General features: G+C 35.9%; 4 protein-coding genes and 1 long non-coding RNA gene across 7 annotated transcripts; 2 read left to right on the plus strand and 3 right to left on the minus strand.

The window, feature by feature from the left end:
• Nucleotide 1: 1 nt before the first annotated feature.
• On the minus strand, nt 2–1,393 carry LOC135846861 (uncharacterized). 2 transcript variants are annotated; one of them, XR_010559027.1, is made up of 4 exons: nt 809–1,393; nt 573–680; nt 399–489; nt 2–335 (listed from the first exon to the last, which is right to left on the minus strand). It is a non-coding gene; the product is annotated as an uncharacterized LOC135846861 (long non-coding RNA). The 2 variants fall into 2 exon arrangements; XR_010559026.1 differs by having other exon boundaries at nt 2–489.
• A 1,144-nt stretch (nt 1,394–2,537) lies between these two features.
• On the plus strand, nt 2,538–4,417 carry Zpr1 (zinc finger protein Zpr1). Its single transcript, XM_065366197.1, has 6 exons — nt 2,538–2,722; nt 2,792–3,044; nt 3,122–3,279; nt 3,354–3,642; nt 3,715–3,875; nt 3,953–4,417. Exons 1-6 carry the CDS (start codon nt 2,621–2,623, stop codon nt 4,325–4,327), a joined length of 1,338 nt encoding a protein of 445 aa, XP_065222269.1. The 5' UTR covers nt 2,538–2,620; the 3' UTR covers nt 4,328–4,417.
• Nucleotides 4,142–8,431, minus strand: LOC135846858 (dynein axonemal light chain 1-like). Of its 2 annotated transcripts, XM_065366204.1 has the most exons (4): nt 8,282–8,431; nt 8,103–8,214; nt 7,860–8,040; nt 4,142–4,626 (listed from the first exon to the last, which is right to left on the minus strand). In XM_065366204.1, the coding sequence occupies exons 1-4, from the start codon at nt 8,314–8,316 to the stop codon at nt 4,511–4,513; spliced, it is 444 nt and encodes a 147-aa protein (XP_065222276.1). In that variant the 5' UTR covers nt 8,317–8,431; the 3' UTR covers nt 4,142–4,510. The 2 variants fall into 2 exon arrangements, with proteins under 2 accessions (XP_065222276.1, XP_065222275.1); XM_065366203.1 differs by having other exon boundaries at nt 8,103–8,431.
• A 139-nt stretch (nt 8,432–8,570) lies between these two features.
• Nucleotides 8,571–9,871, minus strand: LOC135846856 (aurora kinase C-like). The gene is made up of 2 exons (XM_065366200.1): nt 9,714–9,871; nt 8,571–9,640 (listed from the first exon to the last, which is right to left on the minus strand). The coding sequence occupies exons 1-2, from the start codon at nt 9,718–9,720 to the stop codon at nt 8,697–8,699; spliced, it is 951 nt and encodes a 316-aa protein (XP_065222272.1). The 5' UTR covers nt 9,721–9,871; the 3' UTR covers nt 8,571–8,696.
• Nucleotides 9,872–10,024: 153 nt separating this feature from the next.
• On the plus strand, nt 10,025–10,971 carry Bin1 (histone deacetylase complex subunit SAP18). Its single transcript, XM_065366202.1, has 4 exons — nt 10,025–10,210; nt 10,288–10,394; nt 10,470–10,664; nt 10,737–10,971. The coding sequence occupies exons 1-4, from the start codon at nt 10,148–10,150 to the stop codon at nt 10,834–10,836; spliced, it is 465 nt and encodes a 154-aa protein (XP_065222274.1). The 5' UTR covers nt 10,025–10,147; the 3' UTR covers nt 10,837–10,971.
• Nucleotides 10,972–10,987: the final 16 nt, after the last annotated feature.

The following is a 10,987-nucleotide window of genomic DNA, read 5'->3' on the forward strand; positions in this document are numbered from 1 at the left end:
ATCAAAGTATCCAGCTTCCAACATACTAGCTCGGTAAATCAAAATAAAATTATCGTGTAAAGTCGTATTTCATCTGTTCGGATAGTTTTTCCAAAAGCGCCTTCAGCGCAAAAAGTTCTCGTACTACGAAAAATCCAAAATTAAACTCGTCGAATAAAATCAAAATTATAGGAAAACAAATTACCTATGTCGTATTGATGAATCCAAGTAGTAAAAGCATCGAACGATTACGCTGGCAACATGGCCACTCTTTTTCTATCATCCAAATTTGGCGAACGTGTTAAACAAATCATCTCGAACCGAACGGTATCATCGTGGAAATTTATCGAAACAGCCTACGAAGGGCAGAAAAAAATTAATAATTCGAAGACAAATCAATTTTCAAAAACGGAACTCACCTGTCATGGGTAATTCGCTATCACCGAATAAATACAAAATGCCTCGGGGCAAACTAAACGATATTCTAGTCACAAATTTGAATCTTCATATCTACGAACAAAATTAGAAAATAAAAGTAACGACGAAATTTCTTCGAAATTTAATTTATTCATACGCTCATCAAAAATACTTACATCGAGATAAAATCCAAATTTGGAAATGGTGTTGAAATTAAGTACCGGTGAATCACCGAGCAAAAACATGGCGGCCGATTGTTGTATTCTTCGTTCGATCTTCGAAATCTGAAATGTAAATAGAAAAGAAAAATTATTAGTATCTACGAAATAAAATAAAAAGCGTTCAAGCAGTCGAAGCAGTTGTTCGACATTAGTATTTATTAGAAATAAACTAGTAATTATATTGCTCTTACCTTATATTGTTGTTCTTTTTCCTTTGAAATGTAAATGAAGATCGGTGATCGATCATAAAGTAACGGGCTTCTCCCGATAAAAGTATATAAAAACACTACGGTGTTGTTTTAACCGTTTGAAAGTTTTAAACTATTCATATTGTTACGTTTTAATCAAGTTTTTAAATTAGTTTTAAGGTTTTAATTAGTTCGTTTTAAACCATTTTTTAATGTAAAGAGAAGTCGAAACACAGAAACAAGCCATTTTGTCAAAAGTAAATATTTTGATCAGCGACAGTGCAGCCAGTCGAACGAAGCCGAAAAAAGCCAGCGTGCTGGAATTTTTTGGGCTTCGTCCGAGGGGCACCGGGCTACCACGAAGTTGTGCTTGTCGATTCGCAGTGTTGCCACACTGTGTTTCGACGGGGCAATGAAGTGGTAACGCCCGGTGCTCCGACTCGATCGGCTAAACTACGCTATTTCTGCTACTCGCAGATTAGCTGTGTCGCCGAGTGTTTATATACTCGGTGGCACAGCATCCAAAGCAGCTATCTACCTACAGCTTCAGTTGTATGATTTGTATGTCTTCGACTTCTCTTAAAATTCATCGAATAAAGAATAAAAATAAATCTTTCTCATCGAAATGTTACCTATTTCCATAGGCTAAATATTGTATAGAAAATACCTGCGAATTAAATTAATTATTAAGAATCCATCGAAGATAAATTGTATACATAGAATTTTCACCTGTGATATTGTATGTATATTATATTTCATCTCCCACGTAAACCCTGAGTTTTATTTGAGTCTCAAAGGTAAAATGAATAAAATCTGTAGCTCTCTGAGTGCAGTACTGGTGTTTTAAACTACTCTCCGACTGAGCTAATACTGGATGTACACTAGCCTAGCACGCTATAAACGCTGTCAACCGTACTCCAGTGCCTGGTATTTCAGTATTGCGGGTTGCATATCGGTTTGCCTGAACTTTATCGGTTTGGTGGGCATGCTTATCAGTGAGTATCAAAATTTCATATTTTGAGCAATTTTCACAAGGTGTTTTTGAAATTTATAGTTTTTATTTAGTTTTTTCTTCAATTTTAAACACTGTTGAATCCTGTGATGGAAAAAGATCCGCTCTTTGTCGAGGTTCAAAGACGTTTTGTCAACTTCTTTAAAACTCGACGAAGAGAGGATCTTTTTCCATTACAGGATTTAACAGTGTTTAAAATTGAAGAAAAAACTAAATAAAAGCTATACATTTCAAAAACACCTTGTGAAAATTGCTCAAAATATGAAATTTTGATACTCACTGATAAGAATGCCCACCAAACCGATAAAGTTCAGGCAAACCGATATGCAACCCGCAATACGTCAAAAGCCTTATTCGGAATTTCAGAAGTAATTCTAATCCATTGATCAATTTTCAGTAGCAATTATGAATAATTCAATTCAAATAGATAAATGGAGAGCTTCACTCAGATGAAATCGGTCGGCCATCTTTGGTGCAAAATGAATGATTTCAGCCAATCACAGCACAGAATAGCTGTCCGTGAAGTGACGTCACTGTGACGTTTCATGAAATTCAATTGTTATTTTGCACCAAAGATGGCCGCCCGATTTTATCTGAGTGAAGCTAAAGTGCCTTAAAAAATAGATAAAAAGACCGCTAATCAGTGCTGCCAGATTGCCAGTATAATTGCCAGCAGTAAAGATGACGTCATTGTCCACGCTTTCTTGTTTACCTTTTCTTATCACTAATCCTCAAAATTTAAAATTTCGAAGAAGAATACTTTTTGAGATATTTAATCTTTAAATAAATTATATTCCATCAAAATGGGCAGTACAAGTAACGCTATATTTCGAAACCTCAACGCCGATGATCCAGATCCAGAAACCACCTGCATCGAAAGCTACTGCGTGAATTGCGGTGAAAATGTAAGTCACGATTTCCTCCTCTAGTTTCCACCAGTTGCTCAATCTATCTCAAATTCACCATATTTTTAGGGTATGACTCGTATGCTGTTGACAAAGATCCCATTTTATAAAGATGTCATCCTAATGTCCTTCGATTGCGAACACTGTGGTTACCAAAACAACGAAATTCAATCAGGAGGCAGAGTCGAAGAGAAAGGTGTTCGAATTCGACTGAAAGTAGAAAACGCCGAAGATCTGAATCGTACTCTTGTGAAATCCGATCACACATCGGTCAAAATCCCCGAACTCGATTTCGAAATTCCTTCTGGATCTCAGAAAGGAGGTTAATATCTACATCTCTGGACACCTTATCTCTTCGATACTGGAAACTCCACCAATACATTGTTCGTTCTGTTTTAGAAGTAACTACGGTTGAAGGTGTAGTCGATCGAGCTGTAGCTGGACTAAAACAAGACCAAGAAGCTCGTCTGAAAGAACATCCAGAAATAGCAGCTCAAATCGAACAATTCGTTGAAAAATTATCTCAATTGAAAGAAGCCGGAACTCCGTTTACTATGGTTAATATTCGTATTCTCAATCCATTACCTCGTACATCTGAACATTCTCACATTACATGTGTAATTTCTCACAGATAATCGAAGACATCAGCGGTAACTGTTTCTTATCGAATCCTAAAGCACCCGAACGAGATCCTCGTACTGAAACCAGTCTATTTGTACGAAACAAAGATCAAGATCATGCATTAGGTATATACACTCGAGAAGAATTAGACGATGAACCAGTTGAAGAAAACACTGCGGGTGTATTGACTGCACCGGAAGAGACCATGACGTACGAGAGTCTACTAACTGAGGTGTTTCAGCTTCCTTCAAACTGTCCATCTTGTAACGCACCTTGTACGGTTAATAATAAGCTAACGAGTAAGCAGTTTGGTTCATTTTGAATGATTTCTTTAAAATTGAAGTACTAATATCGTTTTTATGGGTTCGTAGAAATACCATATTTTAAAGAAGTTTTGATTATGGCTACAAATTGTGATACTTGCGGATACAGATCGAACGAGGTTAAATCTGGAACCGGTATCGAAGAAAAAGGTGTCCGTTTAGAAGTAACTGTTACCGATGCTGAAGATTTTACCAGAGATGTGCTCAAAGTTGGTATTATTTTAGGACCGGAATCGTTATGTATTTCGAATACTTACTAATTAATGTTTTTGTTTTTTTTTTTTAGTCGGATACTTGTTCTTTATTCATTCCAGAATTGGAATTAGAAGTCGGTCCGGCAACTATGGGCGGTCGTTTTACAACCGTTGAAGGGTTGCTTGTAAATATCAAAGAGCAATTGGATACTCAAGGTTCTATGGCTAGTGATAGTGCTGATACAGATACTGTATCTAAAATGAACGAGTTTTTGAAGAAATTAGACGATGTGATAGCTTGCAAAGTACCATTCACGTTGATTTTAGATGATCCGGCTGGAAATAGCTACGCTCAGAGTAAAACTCCGCCCGAACCGGATGATAAATTGAAAATTACTCAGTACGAGAGAACTGATGAGCAGAATGACGATCTTGGTATAAATGATATGGTGTTAGATAATTATTGATCGTGTTAGGTTACGAAATGTATTTCAATATGTCATCTTTTTACAATCATTTTGTACTTATTTTGTTGAATAGATTTCATAATCGAAGTATTTATTTTCTCGGCTACGTTAATTTCGAGATGTGAAATCGTAATTGAATAAATTGTCTAAATTAATTTCAGTTACAGTATTTGATTTAGATTATTAGAATGTTTGATCTGGAACTATCGGTTCGCCATCTAATTTTTTTAAATTCGGAAGACGTTTGTGTACTTCTATTCTCCATTCTGCGTCTTCCAAAGTATCATGTATAGGATTGCCTGAAAGAATATCATAATTCAGTCCTTCGAACACTTCATTTTTGACTAAACCTATTAGTCCGGCATATGACAATAGGAGTAATTGCACCCCCCCGCCCCGCCGATCCTCCGGGACAACTTTTTTCTTAAAGGGGACATCGTAAGGAACATTTTAAAGCAAACTTGCCAAAAAAAAAAGTTGGCCTTACTTACAAAATGGCGGCTATTTTGATTGACAGGTCAGCCGAAATCGCAGATTTTGCGTTTTAACATAGGACTTGCACGAACTTTTTCAAACTTTACGAAGGTAGATCGAAAGATCATGCAAAAATTCATCACCTGTCAAAATTTCAAGTGCTGAAGTGCGTTTTTCAATTTTTGGTGAATTTTTGAAAATCGAAATTAGGCAAAAAATGAGGGAAAAAATCAAAATTTTACCAAATTGACCTAGAAAGCTGAAATTTGGGATATACCTTATTTTCGACATGCCAAATCGATTGGAAACGGTTTCAACCCGTTTTGAGCAGTTCTGGAGCCTCCAGCCGATTTTTGAAACTCGAAATTCCCACAAAATTCCATCAAATTGGAGTTGTAAAGCTAAAATTTATTCTAAAAACTGATTTCAATACGCTACGAAGTACCGCAGGTGAATTCCCAGTCGTTTTGGAGCCACCAGCGACTTTTTGAAAATTCCTGAAACCTCCAGCAGATTTTTGAAACTTTAAATTTTCACAAAATTTCATCAAATGAAGAGATAGAAAGCTGAAATTTACTCTACACTCCAATTTTAACACCCTCTGAAGACGACTTCAGGTGAGTTCAAGTAATTTTAGGGCCTCCAGCGACAATTTTCAAAAATTACTGGAGCCTCCAGCAGATTTTTGTAAACTTTAAATTTTCACAAAATTTCATCAAATGGAGATGATGAAGCTGAAATTTACTCTAGACTCAAATTTTAACACCCTCTGAAGACGTCTTCAAGGTGGTTTCGAGTCATTTTAGGGTGTCCAGCGACTTTTTTAAAATTCCTGAAACCTCCAGCAGATTTTTGAAGCTTTAAATTTTCACAAAATTTCATCAAATGAAGATGGAAAGCCGAAATTTATTCTACACTCCAATTTTAACACCCTCTGAAGACGACTTCAGGTGGGTTCAAGTAATTTTAGGGCCTCCAGCGACTTTTTTTGAAAATTACTGGAGCCTCCAGAACATTTTTGTTACTTTAAATTTTCACAAAATTTCTTCAAATGGAGATGTAAAGCTGAAATTTACTCTAGACTCCAATTTTAACACCCTCTGAAGACGTCTTCAGGTGGTTTCGAGTCATTTTAGGGTCTCCAGCGACTTTTTTAAAATTCCTGAAACCTCCAGCAGATTTTTGCAGCTTTAAATTTTCACAAAATTTCATCAAATGGAGATGTAAAGCTGAAATTTACTCTAGACTCCAATTTTAACACCCTCTGAAGACGTCTTCAGGTGGTTTCGAGTCATTTTAGGGTCTCCAGCGACTTTTTTAAAATTCCTGAAACCTCCAGCAGATTTTTGCAGCTTTAAATTTTCACAAAATTTCATCAAATGGAGATGTAAAGCTGAAATTTACTCTAGACTCAAATTTTAACACCCTCTGAAGACGTCTTCAGGTGGTTTCGAGTCATTTTAGGGTCTCCAGCGACTTTTTTAAAATTCCTGAAACCTCCAGCAGATTTTTGCAGCTTTAAATTTTCACAAAATTTCATCAAATGGAAATGTAAAGCTGAAATTTACTCTAGACTCCAATTTTAACACCCTCTGAAGACGTCTTCAGGTGGTTTCGAGTCATTTTAGGGTCTCCAGCGACTTTTTTAAAATTCCTGAAACCTCCAGCAGATTTTTGAAGCTTTAAATTTTCACAAAATTTCATCGAATGGAGATGGAAAGCTGAAATTTACTCTAGACTCCAATTTTAACACCCTCTGAAGATGACTTTAGGTGGTTTCGAGTCATTTTAGGGCCTCCGGCGACTTTTTTTGAAAAGTACTGGATCCTCCAGCAGATTTTTGTATCTTAAAATTTTCACAAAATTTCATCAAATGGAGATGTAAAACTGAAATTTACTCTACACTCCAATTTTACCACCCTCTGAAGACGACTTCAGGTGATTTCAAGTCATTTTAGGGCCTCCAGCGACTTTTTTAAAAATTACTGGAGAGCCTCCAGTAGATTTTTGAAACTTGAAACTACATGGTGGTTTCAAATGGTTTTGAAGCTTCCAGCTACTTTTAGAAAATTTCAATTTTCCAAAAAAACATCATACAACCTTTCAAAAAGTTGCTGGAGGCTCCAAAACGACTTAAAATTCACCAGCAGTCAACTTCGTAGCGTATTGAAATTAGTTTGCAGAATGAATTTTGACTTTCCATCTTAGTTTGATGAAATTTCAAGTTTCAAAAATCTACTGGAGGCTCCAGTAATTCTCAAAAAAGTCGTTGGAGGCTCTAGAATGACTTGAAATCCACCAGAAGTCGTTTTCAGAGGGAGTTAAAATTGGAGTGTAGTGAAAATTTCAGCTTTCTATCTCCATTTGATGAAATTTTGTGAAAATTTAAAGTTTCAAAAATCTGCTGGAGGTTTCAGGAATTTTCAAAAAGTCGCTGGTGGCTCCAAAACGACTGGGAATTCACCTGCAGTACTTCGTAGCGCATTGAAATTAGTTTTTAGAATACATTTTAGCTTTACAACTCCAATTTGATGGAATTTTGTGGGAATTTCGAGTTTCAAAAATCTGCTGGAGGCTCCAGAACTGCTCAAAACGGGTTGAAACCGTTTCCAATCGGTTTGGCATGTCGAAAATAAGGTATATCTCAAATTTCAGCTTTCTCGATCAATTTGGTAAAATTTTGATTTTTTCCCTCATTGTTGGCCTAAATTTGATTTTCAAAAATTCACCAAAAATCGAAAAACGCACTTTAGCACTTGAAATTTTGACAGGTGATAAATTTTTGCCTTATCTTTCGATCTACTTTGTAATGTTTGAAAAATTTCGTGCAAGACCTATGTTGAAACGCTAAATCTGCGATTTCGGCTGACCTGTCAATCAAAATGGCCGCCATTTTGTAAGTAGGGCCAACTTTTTTTTGGCAATTTTGCTTTAAAATGTTCCTTTTAGGATGTCCTCTTTAAGAAAAAAGTTGTCCCGGGGGATCGGCGGGGGGGGGGTGCAATTACTTCTACTGTCATATGCCGGACTATATCAAGAACATTTTTGACTATCTCACCTACGAAATTCAAGTCCTCGAGACAAGGGCATTCTTGCAACTTATTAAATTCAGCCCACTCTTTAACTAAGTTATTCGACATGTATAATACCTTGAGCTTTTTCAAAACATCGATACCTTTCAGTTTTTCGATGAAATTATACGATATCCATAATTCTTCCAACGTATCTGCCACGCTATCCTAACAAACCGAGGTACTTATTGCAATATTTGAAAGACTAAATATTACAAAAATTTACTAACCAAACCAGCGAAAGATTTTATATAATTTCTGCCCACAGAGAGAACTTTCAAGTGTTTCATTCCTACCAAACCGGTGATCTTTTCTATCATGTTTGTTGATAACGATAATTTCCTTTTAAATGAAACATTGCTCGAGTAATGAAAATTAATTTGGTTCGATGGAAACATTTCATACTCACTCGCAGTTCACCAAATTACCCAAATTTGAGTCCATTTTCTCAATAGGGGGCCATTGAAATATCAACGATACTTCTTTAGCTTCGGTTGAGTTTTCTCCACTTTTATCTTCCCATCGTTTAATTGCTTCTTTGATCGTAGTAGGTTTTGCCTACGATAAATCTACGTTAATAAAATTCTAGTCCATTATAATTTTCTCAATGCTAAAGCAAAAAACACTCACCATTTTGAAGGTATCGATCAAACTGTAAACATTTCTATGGTAACGTATTTCAAAGAAAAAAAAATAGCCATAAAAATAATGGGATTTTAATTATTCAAAATATGATACATATATAACTAGCAAAACGACACTAAATTCACGTGTACGATTAAAATAAAATGTTTTAAAAAGAGCGATTATCGTGATAAAAAAATTTACAAACTAATTGGGGCCTTGGGTTTCTTAGTGAGTATCCATTCGTGATTCCTAACATCGTGCATTGGTAATCTTTCGTTAGGATTATACTTGAGCAATTTGGAAATCAGATCCTTAGCGAGACTGCTCATAAAAGAAGGATAATGTACATCAATTTTCTTAATACGATCGAAAGTAGCACTCTGGCTATTCGTTTCAAAGGGTGGTTTACCGACGATAAATTCGTAACATAAAACTCCAACACACCAATGATCAACTTTCTCGTTATAGGTGCGATTTTCGATCATCTCAGGAGGCAGGTAATCGACAGTACCGCACATAGTTTTTCGTTTACTAGAAGGTGCGTGAACCGACCAGCCGAAATCAGCTAACATAATATCGCCGTTGGCTAGTAAAAGTAAATTTTCCGGTTTAATATCACGATGAATGACGCGATTTCGGTGGCAGTAATCGATCGCATCGGCGACTTGATCGATGAACTTGGCGGATACTTCTTCGGTTAAACGATGATGCGGTTGGTTTTGCAAGTAACGGTAGAGTTCTCCTTTGGCTGCGAATTCCAACACTAGATATATTCGTTTATCGTCACTGAAGTAAGTTAGCAAAGGCAGGATGTTGGGATGGCTTAAATGAGTCTGTATTTCGATTTCTCTCAAGACTTGGTGTTGCATATTGTGCTTGAGTAGTTCGGATTTGATGAGTAATTTTATAGCGACGATGTAACCGGTATTTCGTTCTTTGGCTAAATAAACACGACCGAATTTACCTCTTCCCATAGGCGTACCGATGTAGAAATCGTTCAAGCTCCATTTGTAATTCGGACCTTTGAGTTTCATATCATCTTTGATGTTTTTCGTCAGTTTCTTCAAATCATCTCGGTATATTTCGGGCGTTGCGGCCGGAATTGGTATATCGTTCGAACTGTCTTCCAATTCGTCTAGTTCTAAACGTGAAAACATACGGATATATTATACATCTACGATTGAATAATGAAACAGAGAAGAACTGAAACTTACTCGTCATTTCTGCCAGGTATTTAAATTCTCGATATAAACCGCAATTTATTCAAATTTATAAGAAACTTTTACGAAAACGCAGACTCGCTGTCTAAACTTTTCAGTTTTCACTTTTGCTTTTGTTGATTTTAGATTTTTGGCTCAAAAATTTAACGAATTTCCCATCAATGTTGCCAACTTAACATTGATATTACAAAAATTTGCTTTTTTCGACGAATCTGATTGGTCGATTGTGTCACTTCTAGCGGAATGTAGAGTAACTAAATTTGATTTCAACACTTGGCTTTCGGCATTTTTGTTTATTTTGGTGGGCGATTCGGCGTTGATTAAAAAATTGATAATTCATTGGAATTTTTCACTTTTTGTTTCAAATGAATGATTTTCCAAGTAAAGTTTAAATAATTCGCTAGCTTTACTAATAATATAATTTCAAGATGACGGCTGCATTGGAATCAGTTGTGCAAGAAAGACAATTTGAGCAAATTGATAGAGAAAAGGTAAGGTTTTCATCTTCAGATCACGTTTTCGTTGCAATGAACTTCTATTCTGATATTATATTATTCGTCATTTTCAGACTTGCCCATTACTTCTTCGTGTATTTTGTACGTATGGAAGACATCATTCTCTCTACGACTATCAAAAAGGCATATTTCCGTTGAACGAATTTCAAATCTACACATGGTTTGTCTTTGTTTGATAATAAAATACGATAAATACATCATTTTGAACGTTTCTCAAGATGATATTTATTTTCAGGTTGGACGCGACGTTGCGTGAAATAACGAATTTAATCAAAGAAGTTAATCCCGAAGCTAAGGAAAGAGGTACCACGTTCGATTTCCAATTGGTAATGCCTGATAGATTTTCATCCAGGTATCTTTGTAGAGACATTGGCACAACATGTTGTGGTCAAAAGAGTCCCGACGATGAGAAGACACTGAATCTGTGCAAGTGAGTATTTTTTTAAAAATCAAAATTATTATTACATTCGTGCATTAAATTAATCGTTTCTATTTTTCGTAGGTTTGTTATCGGCGATTATATGGATGTTAATATAACTTTACCTACACGAAACCAAGGAGGTCCTATGCGACGTGGAGGCGGACCTAGATATAGAAATTGATAATTCGCTTAGCAAGTTTATCATATATAAGTATTTTTAAGCGGTATATAATTCGTAATTTGTGTTTCTCTATCGAATTGTAACGAGCTGAAATGAGTCAGTATCTTTGTACATAATTACATTTTCTTTTTCGCAGACCGTCTACACTCTT

Source organism: Planococcus citri, chromosome 5 (assembly GCF_950023065.1).
Source record: "Planococcus citri chromosome 5, ihPlaCitr1.1, whole genome shotgun sequence".
Lineage (NCBI taxonomy): Eukaryota > Metazoa > Arthropoda > Insecta > Hemiptera > Pseudococcidae > Planococcus > Planococcus citri.

Excerpts from the sequence above, each read along its gene's own strand:
- Zpr1 (XM_065366197.1), top strand. The coding sequence starts at position 2,621 with ATGGGCAGTACAAGTAACGCTATATTTCGAAACCTCAACGCCGATGAT. Across the intron at positions 2,723-2,791 it reads GCGTGAATTGCGGTGAAAAT|GGTATGACTCGTATGCTGTT; the intron begins GTAAGTCACGAT and ends CCATATTTTTAG. Across the intron at positions 3,045-3,121 it reads TTCTGGATCTCAGAAAGGAG|AAGTAACTACGGTTGAAGGT; the intron begins GTTAATATCTAC and ends GTTCTGTTTTAG.
- Bin1 (XM_065366202.1), top strand. The coding sequence starts at position 10,148 with ATGACGGCTGCATTGGAATCAGTTGTGCAAGAAAGACAATTTGAGCAA. Across the intron at positions 10,395-10,469 it reads GAATTTCAAATCTACACATG|GTTGGACGCGACGTTGCGTG; the intron begins GTTTGTCTTTGT and ends ATTTATTTTCAG. Across the intron at positions 10,665-10,736 it reads AAGACACTGAATCTGTGCAA|GTTTGTTATCGGCGATTATA; the intron begins GTGAGTATTTTT and ends TATTTTTCGTAG.
- LOC135846858 (XM_065366203.1), bottom strand. The coding sequence starts at position 8,270 with ATGTTTCCATCGAACCAAATTAATTTTCATTACTCGAGCAATGTTTCA. Across the intron at positions 8,041-8,102 it reads TAAAATCTTTCGCTGGTTTG|GATAGCGTGGCAGATACGTT; the intron begins GTTAGTAAATTT and ends TCGGTTTGTTAG. Across the intron at positions 4,627-7,859 it reads CGAGGACTTGAATTTCGTAG|GCAATCCTATACATGATACT; the intron begins GTGAGATAGTCA and ends ATATTCTTTCAG.